Genomic DNA, 19,310 nt, shown 5'->3' with positions numbered 1-19,310 from the left:
CCTGAGCCTTCTCCTCAACTCCTCCCTGAGCTATCTCCACAGCTCCTCACTGAGCCCTCTCCTCAGCTAATTTCTTAGTCCTCCCCTTCTCAGTTCCTCCCTGAGCCTTCTCCTCAACTCCTCCCTGAGCTATCTCCTCAGCTCCTCACTGAGCCCTCTCCTCGGTTCCTCATTGAACCCTCACCTCAGCTTCCCCTGAGATATCTCCTCAGCTCCTGGCTGAGCCTTCTCCTCAGTTCCTCACTGAACTATCTTCTCAGCTGCTCCCTGAACTATCTCACCAGCTCTTCACTCTGCTCTCTCCTCAGCTCCTCTCTGAGCTATCTCCTCAGCTCCTCACTGTGCCCTCTCCTCGGCTCCTCATTGAACCCTCACCTCAGCTTCCCCTGAGATATCTCCTCAGCTCCTGGCTGAGCCTTCTCCTCACCTCCTCACTGAACTATCTTCTCAGCTGCTCCCTGAACTATCTCCCCAGCTCTTCACTCTCCCCTCTCCTCAGCTCCTCTGAAAAGCCTGAGCTATCTATGGAGCTGCAGGTAAGTGTGGTCTGCAGTTTTGTGGGAATACTATATATCCTAAATTCCAGGGCATGAACAAACCTATACATTTCTATTCACTCTGTATTAAACAATGATCATAACCATAATGTGTCTCTGTATGCTTATAGGTACCAGATAACACAGATTGCTGGAATGATTGTCGTGGACCTTGTCTGAGTTGTCCTCCAACCACTGCAAAGAAGTACACATCTGATGACTACTGTGGACTTATCAGCAGAAAAGATGGTCCCTTTAGTGACTGCCACGCCACTGAGGAGCCAAATATGTATATGGATAATTGCGTGTTTGATGTGTGTGTAAATGGAGGCTATAAGAAAATGTCATGTGATGCTGTCCAAGCTTATGCTGGAACATGCCAGCAAGCAGGGGTGAATATCACACAGTGGAGAGAGGTCGCTGGATGCCGTAAGTACATGTCACCTATACAGTATAGGGATATATTAAAGATAGAGCAGATTTTGTCCCGGTCTGATTTCTTAGATGTTCCCACATATTTGTTTCCGGAAGCCCAAGCAATGGTCACATTAATGGGCCCTCATAATCCTCTGCTAAACAAGAGGTGTAACTTCGTAACAAACGTGTAACATGTCCGTGTGGGTCTCCTAAAGTTTTTGCATATGAGAAACAATATGAGATATATTTTTACAGTTCTTGCGCTAGTTGCAGGGTAGAGCTCACACTATAAGGCTCAGACCAATGTAAGATATTACCTAACCAGTGATAACAGCTTTTTCATTGCAAAAAAAGGAGTTATCACTGTGTAATGCAAGTTACTAAATGAGTTTCCACTGAGAATGCATCAATTTATCATGGTGTCCTGTGATCATTGGTGATTACCAAGTCTCCATAAGATGATACAGGGATCGCAGTCCTAGAGCAATTTATAAAATCTAGATAAGTCAGTCTCAAACATAATGCCTCACTGATTAATGGCTTACTAGCATTGTTGGAGGCTGTGCAATGTATGGCAAAATTGGGAATAATTTCACTGGTAATCCAAAGTGGTATTGGATCAATTATGAGTGTATGGAAATGAAAGAAAAAACTACTGTGCATGCGTAGGGTCTCTGCCCTGAGCATTCACAGTACATGGGACTGCAATGAAGCTTTACTCTGGAGTATTACCATACTGGTGTGGGCTTTTGTGTTGGGGCCATTTTTGTGATTTGCATCGCAGGGGGTCATTAGCTAATTGCAGTGGAGACTTGTTTAGTACCGCTGCAGGAAGCAAGGGTAGATATTGACAGGTACTGCTGCATGTCTGTAAATATACTCCATAATATGGTAATAGGAATATAGGTCCTTATTCAGACCCAGTCGCAAGCGCTGAGCGCCTACAACCGGGTCGGTTTATGCTCTGCGCACGCGCAGTGGCCGCACTGCCCGTGCGCAAGCCCCGGAGCGAGAGAGAATTTCTCTCGCTCCGGAGCTCACTACAAAAGGGGCGGCTGTCGATGTTGATCAACAGCTCTCCCCGTTTTGTAGGCGTGGCGAGGGGGTGGTTTCACAAATGGAGGCGTTCCTTAAACGCCTGCCGTTTTGTGGGCGGCCGCACTGACATAAGCTTGAAGGATGGCGCTGCTTACTTTATCACAAGTTAACAATAATAAGGAGGGTGGATACTTATCCGTAAATGTAGAACTAATAATGTCCCTCTTAAGATGGTTATTTTCTTTTTTTTCCTTCTTTTACCAAAGGCTCCGTAGAAATATAAAAAGAGAGGGGGTGTAGATAGTATCAGTGTGATGGTATATTAAATGATGGAACACATCAAACTTACTGAAAAACAATAACTGAGACGTACCCCAACTCACTGATTCAGAGGTGGGGGTGCTCCTATATGATATCTCTATCATCAAATAATAGTGCACACAACCCAAGACTTCTGGTTACAACTACCCCATCATGGTATCTTCCATTCCAGTTTATTTAACACATGGGTATTGAGTAGGAGATGGGTATATTCTTTATAATGGTATCTTTAAATCCCAAGTTCATAGAAACAAGTCTAGACACACACCTAGACTTACACGTTCATGACAAGACAAGATGTGTAAAGGTATCTTTCACCCAAGATGAAAATTTGAAGGCAGAATGCGTACCAGTACTCACAAAACTTCTAGTAGTAAACAGCCCATAAAGGTATCTTTCCTTCCAGGTTCTTTACCAACTTTCCTTGCGTGGAATTTATATCATTCCGCCCGCAATCCAAGGATAACAAGTGATTTTGTGAGAATAAATGTAGTTTAATGTACACAAACAATTACATAAATATAAAAAGGTAAAAAAACATTCTCAAGAGGGATCAGCTGCGTGGTGACAGACTTTGATGATAGAGATATCATATAGGAGCACCCCCACCTCTGAATCAGTGAGTTGGGGTACGTCTCAGTTATTGTTTTTCAGTAAGTTTGATGTGTTCCATCATTTAATATACCATCACACTGATACTATCTACACCCCCTCTCTTTTTATATTTCTACGGAGCCTTTGGTAAAAGAAGGAAAAAAAAGAAAATAACCATCTTAAGAGGGACATTATTAGTTCTACATTTACAGATAAGTATCCACCCTCCTTATTATTGTTAACTTGTGATAAAGTAAGCAGCGCCATCCTTCAATTTTTTGTTTCTCTAGTATTTATTTAGATCTTTTAGGGAAGATTGTTTTGGAGGGGCTGCAGCTTACATAGAAGCGCCAACAGTTTATCTGATCACTCGATTTGCACTGACATAAGCAGTGATGTCAGTGGGGAACTTCCTGCTCGATCAGAGCAGGAAACTCCCTGGGGCTTGTGGTTGCCGAGACCCAACCTTAGGGTCTTGTCGCAAGCCCCGATGGTCGCGATGGTCTTGACCATCGCGACCATCAACCTGGTTGATCGCTAAAGCTGTGGGTGGTAAGGTAACCCACAGCTTAGCTAGCGACCAGGAGGCCGCACTTAAAAAAACAAGCGGTCGCCCTCATTTAGAGCGAGCAGTCGCTTCATGCGACCACCTCTGAATGAGGGCCTTAATCTTCCAAGCAATTACCTAAAGGGGTCTTATAACCTTCTTTGTATCAGGGGAGATTTTGTCTATCTAGAAGACTGGAATCATATATTGTTTTAGTAGAATTAATTAGCTAGTGCTGAATGTTTTGTAGAGTCTTCTTGGCCACCCGTTTAGGAAAATAAAATCTGGTCACTCATTAATTAAATGACCTTAAATGACCTTTAATTCAATGCAATTGCGACAGTGGGTCTCATTCAGACCCGCTCGCGAGCGCTGTACGCTCGCAAGCGGGTCGATGTTACCCAAATGCGCATGCGCGAGTCCTGGCGAGCGACAGGGAAGCCGTCGCTTGGGGTCTCGCACCAAAGGGGGCGTGCTGTCGATGGTGATTGACAGCATGCCCCCTTTGGTGGGCGTGCCGGGGGCATGGCTGCCCAGATGGAGGCGTTCCCATGGGAACGCCTACCGTCTGGGTCCGGCCCCACTGACATCACTAGTGATGTCAGTGGGAGTGTTTTTGGCTCTGATAGAGCCAAAAGCACTGCGGGCTTGCGGCAGACGAGACCCTACCACTAGGGTCTCGTCGCAAGCCCGATGGTCGTGATGGTCTTGACCATCGCAACCATCTTTTTGGCCACTCGCATAAGCTGTGGGTGGTAACCCACAGCTATGCGAGCGGCCAGGAGGCCGCTCTAATTTTAGGTAGGCCGGCCATGATTCAGAGCGAGTGCTCTGGTCAGAGCGTCCGGCTCTGAATCAGGCCCAGTGTCTTTATTTTTAGTAGAATAAGTTAGTTCAGTGGTTCCCAAACTCAGTCTCAGGGCCCCTCACAGGTCACAATTTCCAGGTCACCCAGCAGGTGCACAGGTGTAGTCATTACTCACTGACACATTTTAAAAGTTCCTTAGGAAAACATGCACTGTTTGGGGACCTGCGGACCGAGTTTGACAACCTACGAGTTAGGTAAAAGGTTGAATATTATGGTTAATTACAATTATTGGACGCCTTTTCTCCTTTTCTTCAGCCATCTCTTGCCAAGGGAACAGCACCTACAAGTTGTGTGGAAAGGCTTGCCCAGCAACATGTGATGATCCAGACGGTTCAGCCACCTGCACTGATCCATGTGTAGAGAGTTGTGAGTGTAATCCCGGCTTTGTTCTAAGCGAAGGGAAGTGTATTCCCAGAGGAAGCTGCGGTTGCTCCTACAATGGATTCTCCTACGGCCCCAATGAATTGTTTTGGAACGACACACAATGCAGACAGAGATGTGTGTGCAACGGACAAACCCAGAAGGTTGAATGCAAAGACAGCCCGTGTCGAGTCGGGGAAGAATGTGTTGTGAAGAATGGTATTCTAGACTGTTACCCCAAATCCTTTGGCGTGTGCACTGTGTCTGGTGACCCACATTACATCACCTACGATAGAAGGAAGTTTGATTTCCAGGGTACCTGTATCTATCAGTTTACCACCCTTTGTGACCATAACCGTGGACTTACCAATTTCAGCGTCTGGGTTAGGAACCAAAACCGTGGCAATGTCAGAGTTTCATACACATCAGTGGTTTATGTCAGTGTCTATGGCCTTGAGATTGTAGTCAGCAGGCAAAATCCTAACAAAGTCATGGTAAGTACTAACATATACAGTGACAGGAAGAATAAAACAACATGACCAATATCTCCTCTTGTAGTGACTGTTATCTCTAAGAGGTTAATAGTTTTCCAGATAAATATGTTGATTATTTATCCAAAAAAACCCACAGCTCAATACCATAAGCCAGTAAAAAGAAATAACATTCTACGTACAGTATATATGTATATAAAAAGCAGAAGATGCAGTCACACACATTTACACATAAAGAAGAGTCATCCGCCTCTTCACGGAGGTTCTGCTGAGGGTGGTCCAAGGTCCAAGCAATGAGAGATATATATATATTGGTTCATACATTTGTGTTTATAAATGTAAAGCTGACTTACCAGGAGGTACCCCAATGTGTACTACAAGAACCAGCGTTCCCTACCCGCTACTGTTCCCATATATGCCTCTTCCATAGTAATACACATAATGGAAGTTGCTCAAATCAATTTTTAGGCTGAGAGAGGTGTTTGAAAGAGAGGGGATATTCAGATAAAAAAAAACACATAAAGCTCCCAAGCACATCACCACATAAAGCTCCCAAGCACACCGCCACATAAAGCTCCCAACCACACCGCCACATAAAGATCCCAACCACACCGCCACATAAAGCTCCCAACCACCCTGCCACAGAATGCTCCCAATCACATCACCACAGAATGCTCCCAAGCATATCGCCACATAAAGCTCCCAAGCACACAGCCACAGAATGCTCCCAAGCACATCACCACATAAAGCTCCCAAGCACATCACCACATAAAGCTCCCAAGCATATCGCCACATAAAGCTCCCAAGCACACAGCCACAGAATGCTCCCAAGCACATCACCACATAAAGCTCCCAAGCACACCGCCACATAAAGCTCCCAACCACCCTGCCACAGAATGCTCCCAATCACATCACCACAGAAAGCTCCCAAGCATATCGCCACATAAAGCTCCCAAGCACACAGCCACAGAATGCTCCCAAGCACATCACCACATAAAGCTCCCAAGCACATCACCACATAAAGCTCCCAAGCATATCGCCACATAAAGCTCCCAAGCACACAGCCACAGAATGCTCCCAAGCACATCACCACATAAAGCTCCCAAGCACACAGCCACAGAACGCTCCCAAGCACATGGCCACATAAAGCTCCCAAGCACACAGCCACAGAACGCTCCCAAGCAAACCGCCACATAAAGCTCCCAAGCACATGGCCACATAAAGCTCCCAAGCACACTGCCACAGAATGCTCCCAAGCACATCACCACATAAAGCTCCCCAGCCCATCACCACATAAAACTCCCAAGCACACCGCCACATAAATCTCCCAAGCACATTGCCACAGAAAGCTCCCGAGCACACCGCCACAGAACGCTCCCAAGCACACCGCCACATAAAGCTCCCAAGCACACCGCCACATAAAGCTCTCAAGTTCACCGCCACATAAAGCTCCCAAGCTCACCGCCCCATAAAGCTCCCAAGCTCAACGCCACATAAAGCTCCCAAAGCTCAACGCCACATAAAGCTCCCAAAGCTCCCAAGCACACCGCCACATAAAGCTCCCAAGCTCAACGCCACATAAAGCTCCCAAAGCTCCCAAGCACATTGCCACAGAAAGCTCCCAAGCACACCGCCACAGAACGCTCCCAAGCACACCGCCACATAAAGCTCCCAAGCGCATCACCACATAAAGCTCCCAAGAGCAACGCCACATGAAGCTCCCAAAGCTCAACGCCACATAAAGCTCCCAAAGCTCCCAAGCACATCACCACATAAAGCTCCCAAGCATATCACCACATAAAGCTCCCAAGCACATCACCACATAAAGCTCCCAAGCATATCGCCACATAAAGCTCCCAAGCACACAGCCACAGAATGCTCCCAAGCACATCACCACATAAAGCTCCCAAGCCCATCACCACATAAAACTCCCAAGCACACCGCCACATAAATCTCCCAAGCACACCGCCACATAAATCTCCCAAGCACATTGCCACAGAAAGCTCCCGAGCACACCGCCACAGAACGCTCCCAAGCACACCGCCACATAAAGCTCCCAAGCACACCGCCACATAAAGCTCTCAAGTTCACCGCCACATAAAGCTCCCAAGCTCACCGCCCCATAAAGCTCCCAAGCTCAACGCCACATAAAGCTCCCAAAGCTCAACGCCACATAAAGCTCCCAAAGCTCCCAAGCACACCGCCACATAAAGCTCCCAAGCTCAACACCACATAAAGCTCCCAAAGCTCCCAAGCACATTGCCACAGAAAGCTCCAAAGCACACCGCCACAGAACGCTCCCAAGCACACCGCCACATAAAGCTCCCAAGCGCATTACCACATAAAGCTCCCAAGCGCAATGCCACATGAAGCTCCCAAAGCTCAACGCCACATAAAGCTCCCAAAGCTCCCAAGCACATCACCACATAAAGCTCCCAACAACACTGCCACAGAATGCTCCCAATCACATCACCACAGAATGCTCCCAAGCATATCGCCACATAAAGCTCCCAAGCACACAGCCACAGAATGCTCCCAAGCACATCACCAAATAAAGCTCCCAAGCACATCACCACATAAAGCTCCCAAACATATCGCTACATAAAGCTCCCAAGCACACAGCCACAGAAAGCTCCCAAGCACACCGCCACAGAACGCTCCCCAGCACACCGCCACATAAAGCTCCCAAGTGCATCACCACATAAAACTCCCAAGCGCAACGCCACATGATGCTCCCAAAGCTCAACGCCACATAAAGCTCCCAAAGCTCCCAAGCACATCACCACATAAAGCTCCCAAGCACACCGCCACATAAAGCTCCCAAGCTCAATGCCACATAAAGCTCCCAAAGCTCCCAAGCAGATCGCCACAGAATGCTCCCGAGCACACTGACAAATAAACCTTCCAAGCACACCGCTACATAAAGCTCCCAAGCACATCACCACATAAAGCTCCCAAGCACATCACCACATAAAGCTCCCAAGCACATCACCACATAAAGCTCCCAAGCACATCACCACATAAAGCACTTGGGGTTTCTCCTCGTAAGTTAGTTCTCAATTTAAAAACACATTGTGGGGACTCTCACTGTATAGAGCAATTACCACTTTAGCAGAAGCACCTTGATGCTGTGGTTGGCTTATCATATACTGTATATATGCAAATGTGTTTAACTAAAATTCTGCATTTTATTTACATATATTCTTCATTACTGGCTTATGGCAACGTGTGGGGGAATATTTGTGCTTTTCCCTCTCTTACAGGCAACTGTCTTAGCCTATAAATTGATTTGAGCAACTCCCTTTCTGCTTTTCAATTATTGATTATTTATCACTAATGTGTAGCATAGACCAGGACATCAGCAGCAACACCAACAAATTAATCATTGAATAAGTTACTTTAATGACGGACTCTTTGGAAGCCATGATGCCGACCTGCTGAAAAGTGCCACGAGGCCACAAAATGTTTCTATTTTCATTTTCACTTTGGATTTATGTTTAACGACCGCGGCCTAATATTTGTGTTTTCCATCTTTACGTAGATTAACAACTTGCTGATAAATCTGCCGTATAGTTCACCGGATGGCCGAGTCTCCTTCTACCGCAACCCCTCCTCAGCTGTCATCAGTACTGACTTTGGTCTCAAAATCATATATGACTTTAACAGCATTGTCAGAGTCAGCACCCCAGGCACATACACGGATGCTGTGTGCGGGCTTTGCGGCAACTTCAATGGCAAACCCGGTGATGATTTAGCACCCAAAGGAGAAACAGGGAACACTGATGCTGTTACATTTGGCAGGAGCTGGAAAATGGGGGAATTGCATAAGTGTAGAGATGACAGTGGTCCAGTCTGTACTACACTATCATCTGAAGAAAAAAGACAAAGGGATGGAGCCATTGAGTGCGGCGTATTACTCAGCCGCCAGGGGCCGTTCCGTGGCTGCCACGGTCTTGTAGACGCAGAGCCTTACTTCCAGAGCTGTGTCTATGATCATTGCATTCTCCAGAAGCGCCAGACGGTCTTCTGCTCAGTTATAACATCATATGTTATGGAATGCCAGGCTGCCGGAGGAACGGTCTACCCCTGGCGCAGTCAAAATTTCTGCCGTAAGTGACTTTTTGAAAATGGGGCAAATTCTCTTACACAGTGTTTATTCTCTCAAGGAACCCTAAGGGTTAAATTTACTAAAGTGAGAGTTTTTAGAAGAGTGTTTTAAAAGTGATGTTGGCCATGGCAACCAATTAGATTCTAGCTAATATCTTCTAGAAGGTGCTAGTTAAATGTTAAGTAGAATCTGATTGGTTGCTATGGGCAACATCACTTTTAAAACTCTATTCTAAAAACTCTCACTTTAGTAAATTTACCCCTAAGAGTGCATGTTTTCCAGATCTCCTAGTTGGTGCTCATTATTCATTACTGATTGCCACACCCTAAAAGATCCACAGGCCATACTATTTTTCTCAATTTGTTATCCTGTGAAGATAGCTGGAAAACACGCACTGCTAGAGTTCCCTAAGGACTTAACGTGGGAAGAACTGCTGTAAGCGCATTACTGCCTATATATTGCACTTATATTCATGTACTAAGTTTAAATGCTTATTTAAACATTTTACAACTCCAAATTCCTCTCAGTTAACTTTTCAATCTTGGAGTAGTCAGGAAATGTTATTAAATTTGCAGTTTTATCACAGATAGATAGACAGAAAGAGAGTTATGACAGAGATAGATAGCAGACAGATAGATAGATAGATAGATAGATAGATAGATAGATAGATAGATAGATAGATAGATAGATATGAGTTAGATAGATATGAGTTAGATAGATATGAGAGACAGATAGACAGACATGAGACAGACAGACAGACATGTGACAGACAGAAAGACATGAGATAGATAGATATACATGAAATAGATAGATAGATAGATAGATAGATAGATAGATAGATAGATAGATAGATAGATAGATAGATAGATAATTTGATGGATTCATAAATAATTTTTATTTATAATCTTCCAGCATTATCCTGCCCTGACCATAGCAGCTATGAGATCTGCGCTGAGCCTTGTCCCGTGACCTGCAATGGTCTCTCCTCCCCTGATGGCTGTGATGGGAGATGTATGGAAGGCTGTGTGTGTAATAATGGATTCATCTTGAGTGGAGGAGATTGTGTCCCAGTCTCAAGGTGCGGTTGCACCTACAATGATATTTATTACTCTACTGGACAGAGCGTTTATGCTGGAGAAGGTTGTTCCCAGAGATGCACCTGCACTGAGGGAGGAATTATGATGTGTGTGGCATCATCCTGTTCCCTCAATGAGGAATGCCGTGTGGAGAATGGGGTGCTTGGCTGCCATCCATCAGGCTCGGCCACATGCACAGCTGTTGGATATTCTCATTATCGGACTTTTGACAATCGAGCTTACGACTTCCAAGGGTCCTGCCCCTATGAGCTTGCTAAGAGTTGTGAAGACAATGCTGGCAAAGACCTGAATGAGTTCAAGGTGACAGTCAAACACGAGAGACGCGGTTCCAGCCCAGGAGAAATTGGAAGTGTAACAGTAGAAGTACTTCAACTAAACCTGACCCTCTCCAACAAACAAAGAGGAGTTCTCCAGGTAATAATGCTTTCACATCATAGTTACAACACTTTATTTTTTATCTTGTACATTTAATAAACAAACTACCATTACAAACGTACAAGAAGAAAGAAAATTGCCCCACACCCTCAAAAGAATAAAATTAAAAGTAATGTTTCCAAGGCACAATAATAATTCTATAATTTCCAGATAACATTTACATGTGTGAGTACAAGTCATTTTTTCAAGATAATACTTGATATAATACAACTATATTGCACTGAAGCAGAATTTTGAGAATTCCCTTTACAGTACTCATGGAGAATGACCCTTATTCCTGTAGATTTAAAGTTAAACCTACAGGGACAGAGCCGTAACTACACTTTTTGGTGCCCTGTGCCAGAGAGAGCATTGGCGCCCCCACCCCCCATTTTCTAAATAGGGATACAAGATAATGCACCTGAAAAAGGGCCATGGCCTCATGGGGAAGGGCCAGGGAAGAGATAGGAGAGGCCAGGAGATGCTGGGGATAAATAGGGACATAATATAGTGCACCTGAGAGAGGGCCATGGCCTCATGGGGAAGGGCCAGGGAAGAGATAGGGGAGGCCAGGAGACACTGGGGATAAATAGGGACATAATATAGTGCACCTGAGAGAGGACCATGGCCTCATGGGTTAGGGCCAGGGAAGAGATAGGGGAGACCAGGAGATGCTGGGGGTAACTGAAAAGGAAGCTACAAGTTTGAATGATAATAAACAGCAAAATTGTCAGGCCCATTGGGTGCCCCCTGCCCTGCGGTGCCCTGTGCCATGGCACAGGTCGCACTACCCTAGTTACGGCCCTGGGGCGAGCTGTATCAAGCATTGGTGAGAGATAAAGTGGAGAAATTGCCCATACTGTAGTAACCAATCAGCTTTTTTCATTTTATAGACTGTGCTAGGTAAATGCTAGCTAGAAGCTGATTGATTGCTATAGGTAACTTCTACACTCTTTAGAAAGTTTGATACATCTCCCCCAATGACAGTAGATTATGCCATTGGAAAGGATTCAGGGACCTTGTGAGGTCGCCACTCTGTTATTTCTTCCTGAGATTGCAGATTGTCTCTAGACTTAAGCTCGGTGCACACTTATACAATTATACTTGAGACCTAATTCTTCCTTCAAATACACTTATGATGAAAATGCAGATTAATGTGTACACACTGTTACAACCTCCCATTTCATCTGTGATCCTCATCCCTTGAAACCTTCTTCTGAAAATTCCGTGACTGCAGGAGCAGCAACATAAGTATTGGGCAGAGTGGTCGGTAGCGCGTACGCACTTCCTGGTTTGTCCAACATTGTACAATGACCATAAAACCTGATCTTCAGATGCGACCTGTTTTCTTCCAATAAAATATGGTTGAAGGTCTGTAAATGCTCTTCAGATATCTCATGAGTGGGTCAGAAATCGGAAGAACTGTCCTGATGAATGTATAGGTGTGTACCTAGCTTTAAACTACATGGAATTATCATATTTCTGGTTTGAATTTGTACTCAGAATTGTTCATGGTCCTCAGTGTCACTGTCCAAGACCACTTATATATGGAACAGGGATATCCTTATGCCATTTTGCCATGCAACTTAGTCCTTGCTATGATAACCTTGAGTAGGTAAATCAAGATAAATAAAATTATATTATATGTGTACACTTTTGTTAGGTTATTTTCTAGAGTTCAGCCCCCAAAAAACATATTCTGGGAAATATATGAGGGTTATCTACTATGGCTCTTTGTCTTCTACAGATTGCTGTAAACCAATAAAGTGCTTTGTTCAAACGTTCAGTCAAAGGACTGTCAGGGCAATTCCCAATGAATCACTAAGGTGCTTGGGGTTTTCTGGTCTTACCCCTAATAATTTGGAGCGCTATTAAAGCACTTTTAAAATATACTCCTGACCAGTGGCGGCTCCAGAAGTGGGGCAGCAGCTCAGTCCAAAATTCAAATAGGGAAGCCACACCAACTGTCATTCCAAATGCTTCCAAACATCGCCGGCCAGGACTCATTGGCAGTTGGTGTGACTTCCCTATTTCAATTTTGGACTGCACTGCTCTTGACGATCCGCAAGCATTCACCCTCCTCATAATAGTTTTTGCTAGGATTAGACAAAGTGACAACAGGAGGAGGCACGGATGATCATATTGTCATGGAGAATGACCCTTATTTTGATTATTCAAATAAAGATCTCATACTTATAATCAAACATCAAATACAATATTTATTGATTATAATTGATTTATAAAGTGCCAGCATATTACACAGAACTTTACATTTGAGAGCAATGGGTATCGATAGACAGAAAGAGAGGTGAGAGGAAGCTGCTCCCAAGCTAGAAATCTACAGGATATCAGTAGTTTAAGTGCTACAAATTGTATATTATTCCAGGTCAATTGCAAGGGTAAGAAGTGCTTGGTGGGCTATATAATAATGTCACAGCAATGTTGGTCAGTGGGTTGGTTTAGTATAGAAAGAGGAAATGTATACATGTAGTGGAAATCAGATAGAACGGTCTGAGGATATTGATTGTGTGGATCAAGGATTTGAGAAGCTGCCTGAAGAGACGAGTTCTCAGGGAACGATTGAAGATTTAGAGACTAGAAGAAAGTCTTGTTGTGTTAGGGAGTGCATTCCACAGAGTGGTTGCAGCCCTAAAATAGTCATGTAACCATGACTGGGAGCAGGTAATGGGTGTGGATGAGAGACGCAGATCTTAGGCAGAGCAGACAGCTCAATTTAGTAGTTTTTTTGTATATATATACTAGAAGCACTTTAGACTGGATTTGGCAATAGAGGTAATTTACATAAATAATGTGTACTTTGTATATAATTGGTTGTTATTGGTTACAAAACATTGTACTATTTTCATCATGTTATTACATTTCTTTTTTTTCCTGTATTTTGTCTTCATACTTTTTTCATTGCCATTTTTTAATTTGTGTTTATTTTTTTGCCAGGTTGATGGAGTGGACTTCAGACTTCCAGCCACTTTATTGGCTGGCAAAGTACGAGCTGAATGCTATGGTCAAGGCAAGATCATCAAGACTTTTTTTGGTCTATTGGTGACCTATAACCTCCCGGGCCACGTCACTGTCACTGTTCCGAGCAACTACAGAAGTCACACATGTGGTCTTTGTGGCAACTACAATGAAAAAGCGGCAGACGATTTTGGTGCGACACCTAACGAGATCCATGAATTTGGAACTAAGTGGAAAGTGGCTGGAGATCCAGAAGAGAGATGTGATGGGTGTGGTGGCACAGGTAACCCCTGTCCTTCCTGCCAGGGGCCAAAGGAGCAAATATTTTCACAAAGCCATTACTGCGGCATCATTAGTGACCCCTCCGGTCCATTTGCTAAATGCCATGCACTTGTCAGCCCCACCTCTTTCCTGGATGACTGTGTCTCGGACTTATGCCAGACCAATGGCGAGGATAGTACTGTCCTGTGCAGCAGTCTCGCTGTTTACGCTTACGCCTGCAAGCAGGCTGGGATGAAAGACCTAACATGGAGGACTGATGCGCTATGTCGTAAGTAAAATGGTTGAATCCGAAGATTATCCAACTCCATTAAGACGTATACTTACAATAACTGGGATGAATTCTAAAAATATGTCTTTATATTAGATGACTAAACCCATGCAAGGTTATTTATTACCACGGTTTCTTTTCACGTCTATCTTAGTTGTCTGTTTATTTTTTTGTTAGCAAATTGAGTTTTTCTATTTAAGAAATAATCGACATCGCGGCTTATGAATCAAGCAGCGAAAGTGTGGAGAAGTGAAGTGGTGGAGAAATTGCGCATAGCAACCAATCAGCTTTGAAGTAGCATTTATCAAGTACAGTCTAAAAAATAATAGGTAGGAGCTGAATGGTTGCTATGGGCAATTTCTCCACTGGTCCCCTTCTCCAGGTTTTTCACTGATTAATACATAAACCCCTAAATAAAATGTGGAAACAGATATGACAACTGAAAGCAACCAATCGGAGCAATGTATTTAGACCAGGGCTTGAGAAATCCTGGGGGCCAGGTCGCCACGGTGACCAGATTTTGCTGCCTGACTACCAGATTTTGCAGGGAGGGCGGATGCAGACCCTGGTCAGCCCCAGTGCAGATTAGTGTCAGTAGTATTGCAGAGGTCATTTCATGCTCAGGAGTGCATGTGCTGAGAGTTGCCTGCGGTGAATGCTGTGTCTGTCCATCCTGGCCTGCGCTGGCTTCTCCTGTACGTCCCATCCTGCACTGACTCCTCCTCTCTTTCCCGCGTGCTCGCTGACTCCTCCTCTCTTTCCCGGGCCTGCTGTGACTCCTGCTGTGCTTATCCTCCTGTCTGCTGTATCTTAACTCCGGCTGCATAGAGCTCTCCTGTAAGAGGGTCCATGTGTGGCCAGGGATTGCGGAGCGGCTTTAGAGGGATAGTGGTGTGACCATGAGGGAGGCGGCATGGCTGCGGAGGAGTGGTTTGCCGCCGGGTACCCCCCTAGTTGTGTGGCCATTCGGGAGTGGGTGCTTTCTGCTCAGTAATGTGACCACAGGGTGGGCGGTTGTTTGCCCGGGGGGATGCTGCACAGCATTGTTGCTGCAGAGTGCTGGTTTGCCTGGGGGTACTCCCTCAGTAGTGTGGCTGTCTGGGTTGGTTGCCTGGGGGGTAGGTGCTCAGGACTGTGGCCCTGGGGAGCTGTGCAGAGCAGTGAGGGGGCCTCCATTTTACTATATCCATTCAACTGCGTACATTTTGTGGACTAGTATAGTGTGTATGGGGGGCGGAGGTCTGGCTCCTACACTTTCATCCTGGCTCCTAGATTTTAGAAAAGTTTGTCAACCCCTGATTTAGACTAACAAAAGTCAATAGTTAGACTAACGAGCGGTAATATTGGATTGGTTGCTCAGGATTACGGGACCTTTATGCATTTTTTATTGTGGTGTTAAGTAAATCATTACTCAGTAAAACTCATTCCAACAAAGTTTGAATCTATTTAGAGCATATTAAGATTTAATGACACATTCAGATTCTCAGATTGATGAATGAGATTACTAAACTCCCAGGTGATCGTCAGACTGTAGCTCTTGAAATTCAGAGTAACACAGAAAATGGATGTTTACTGTAACTGTGTACCTGATTCAGACCAGGACGCTATTTGCGGACGCTCGTTCAGAAAAAGGGGCCGGATATTTAAATTGAGCACTCACTCTTTGTGGTCTGTTGACGCCTCTATGTCTGAACGAGCGAACGAAACATGCGCTCGCTATTTTGTAAAGACGCCCCTTGGCCGCTCGCATCATACGTCATCTCCGCTATTTATTAGATTAATCGAGTACATCGAAAGGCGTCTGAACTGCTCGAAATTCTTGTGGTTGGATTTTCCTACCGCTATCACTGCGAGCAGTTCAGGCTAAAAGACAACCAAGTGACGTGGTCGATGACGCTGCTTTGTTAATTATGCACACCCATTAAATGCCCGTTTTGACCGTTTGGCACGCCTGCGTTCGGATCTCCATTCCCCGTTTTGAAGCACCTTCCCCTGTTACCACCCACAAACGCCTCATTCTGTCACTCAAATTAGCAGGCCCTCGCTATTTTGCGAGCACACGATTTCCGACCGCAATGACTGGTTGGCGCATGCGCATTACGACCCATTCGCATGCGCAGATGTGCGAACATCGCTTGGAGCGAACGAGCGGCCGCTTACGAGCGGCTCTGAATCAGGCCCACTGATATAAAACAGGAGCCTGTGAGTCTTCCTCAGTGTGTTACAGTGCCCCATTCAGCCTCAGAAATTACTGTTTATTATTTGTTTCTTATATTTATTTTTGTGATTACTCTAAGCAGGACTGAGCAATTGTAAAGTACAGTGTAGTATGCTGGTGCTACATAAAATAAAAATTAATTAGTAAATAATACATAGGCAAATGAGCAAATGCAGACCTATGGGCTGGGGCAGTCACCCAGAGAGGCTTTGTTGCACCATCTTTTGGGACAACTTCCAGGGACTCTATTGACTTATGCAAGACAATGAACTTGAGGGTCTTAGTCATGGAGCTGAACAACTTAAACTTGGGATATGTTTATTTAGGTGAACATTACACTGTATATGTCGTTACTGCAGTCCTTGTTGTGTGTTGTTTATATCTATGTAACATTGTGTCTCACCGTTACCTACAGCCATGACGTGCTGGCCGCACAGTCACTACGCTCCCTGCGCAGACATGTGCTCCACCAGCTGCGCCTCCATCGCGGACACCTATGAGTGTTCTGACCTGTGTGATGAAGGCTGCGAGTGCGATGATGGCTATGTCTTTGATGGACAAGGTTGTATATCATTAAGCCAATGTGGATGCTTTGACAATGGACGTTACTACCAGGTATGGCACGTTATGCGTTGCATTTTGTATAATAATAACAACTTATTATCGTGGCATCTAGAGGCATTGTCCGGGATAGCCTGAGGCATCAATTGTGGATAAAACTAAATGAAAGGCAACCTGAACTTAGGCGCTACAGTGAGGAAGCACGACAGATCCCTATATACAAGTCACCAAATCTTATAACGCATACTGAATATACAACAACCAAAGAAAGGAGATCTTGCACCAAACTTGTTCCAGCCAAACAAGCAAGCTCTAAAACCTCATTAAGTCAATTCTTGACAAAGGAGGGTCTAGGATCTGCCCAAATGTAAAGCACTGGCTGCACCTGTGTACGCTGTACTGTATATATGTATTTTGTGGTTGATTTAGCGCTGGATTCATTTCGTGCCAAACACACAGATGTAAAATCTGTTTGCAAAATGGTGCATGTTGCATTGGTTGCTAAGACGATTCATGCCAAGTTGTGCCCAGCTCTGCGAGGGAAGGAAATGTCCCAGCTTCATGCCAGGAGGAAACAGGAGTGTACTGTGCTGTATGCGCCAGAGTTACTCCCAGGGATCCAGCTGCACTGTGTCAGTAATAAGTGCAGTATATACACAACATAAGACATTAATGAGTCACTGTACATAAGACAGTCTGGTTGCGGCTGAACAGTGTTATTAAAAATACTAAGTTGCACCCCCATGAAACTGCTAGGGAAACAGACTTGGGTGGTGCACTGATTGGTCAGAGATTTGGGAAAATGCCACCTACAGCTCAATTTGTGTTACAATAAAAGACAATATTTATAAGCTGTTGTACAGAGATATTATGGGCTCGATTCAGACCCGCTCGCTAGATGCATTCTCTCACAGCCATCAGCTGCCAAAGTATTCAAATTCCACGATCGCACAGCAAGGCATTAGCACTGCGTGCGCGGTGTGTATTTAGACGCCCACCAGCTTGTCTTAAGATGCCCACTTTCCCTTAGTAATACACATCATCTCCAGGAAGTGCATTCAACAACGGTAACATCGAGTAACATCAGACCCAGTTGACCATACCTTACTGCGAGCTGTTCAGTGTGTAATTCTGCCATGTGACATGTATTATGATGCTGCGTCTTAATTATGCACGCCTCTGAAATGGTGTTGAGAGTTGAGACTCACAGAAATGCCTGCGTTCACTCCACCACTCCCCTGATTCCCTCGACCAACCCTTGTCACCACCCACAAATGGCTTCTCCTGTCACTCATTCTAGAGAGACGTCTGTGTGCAAGGGGCAATCACATCGCGATCGCATGGACTGGTTCACGCACGAGCTCTGTGACTTATACGCATGCGCAGATTGCAAACATCGGCTCGCTACAAGCAAAGCATCCTAGCAAACGGGTCTGAATCAGGCCCTATGTGGTCATGTCCAAAAATTTTTAATCCCTGGCGGGAAGCAATCAATCTCATATCCCATATTCTTCAGGTTCCCGTCCCGGGCGAGCCTAAGTATTTTCTTCTCCCTTTGGGTCTTCTAACTACTTCTAAACATCAAAACAAATTGATACACCACATAGTTTCTGCAACCACCTGCCAGATAGCTGCTCACTGGAAACAATTGGCCCCTTCTTCAATTAACTCAATAATTTCTAGCATCTGATATACCCGTCGTATGGAATATAGGACTAGTATACTTAATAACTCAAATCTTTCGACAAGTTTTGGGGCACTTGGCTTGCTTCACGGAATGCTCCCTCCCCATTCGAGTTAGGTTAAATGGCCTCATCCCTTTAGATGTTTCCATTGTCTGGGATTTCCTCTTTCTCTTTTTTTTTCTTCTGTCTCTTTTTGTTTCTTCTCTACTTCTTTTCATTATGGTCTGTCACAACATTTCTGACTGAGTTCCCTCGCTTTTTTGTTGCTCTTTGCTATCCATAAAATTGGTCATGGTATTGTAATCTATACTTTGATTGCTATTGACTGAGTTATATATCTAGTTATTATGTTGTATCCCTAATGCTGGGCATACACGGCCAGATAAAATGTCTGTCAGACCGACAGACATTTTATCTGGCAGCCAGCCAGCCGCAGATGTCGCCGGCATACACTGTGAGATTTCTCTCATAGTGTATCAGCCCGACATCCGTGCTCCGCCCCCCGGGGAGGAGACATTTCCCTGTTCCT

The 19,310-nt window shown here is 44.9% G+C and overlaps 1 protein-coding gene across 1 annotated transcript in view; it reads left to right on the top strand.

Moving 5' to 3' along the window:
• LOC148453850 (IgGFc-binding protein-like) overlaps positions 1-19,310 on the top strand; it is a 141,041-nt gene that overhangs the window by 9,067 nt on the left and 112,664 nt on the right. Inside the window, exons 4-9 of the mRNA XM_088461616.1 lie at positions 668-965; positions 4,577-5,175; positions 8,714-9,281; positions 10,193-10,791; positions 13,747-14,317; positions 16,951-17,150. Of these exons, the coding sequence (XP_088317742.1) occupies positions 668-965; positions 4,577-5,175; positions 8,714-9,281; positions 10,193-10,791; positions 13,747-14,317; positions 16,951-17,150 (2,835 nt within the window). The remainder of the gene's footprint in view (positions 1-667; positions 966-4,576; positions 5,176-8,713; positions 9,282-10,192; positions 10,792-13,746; positions 14,318-16,950; positions 17,151-19,310) is intronic.

Source organism: Taudactylus pleione, unplaced genomic scaffold, assembly GCF_031769625.1.
Source record: "Taudactylus pleione unplaced genomic scaffold, aTauple2 ptg001080l, whole genome shotgun sequence".
NCBI lineage: Eukaryota > Metazoa > Chordata > Amphibia > Anura > Myobatrachidae > Taudactylus > Taudactylus pleione.
Note: the sequence above shows the minus strand (reverse complement) of the source record. Positions and strands in the feature narration are given on the sequence as shown.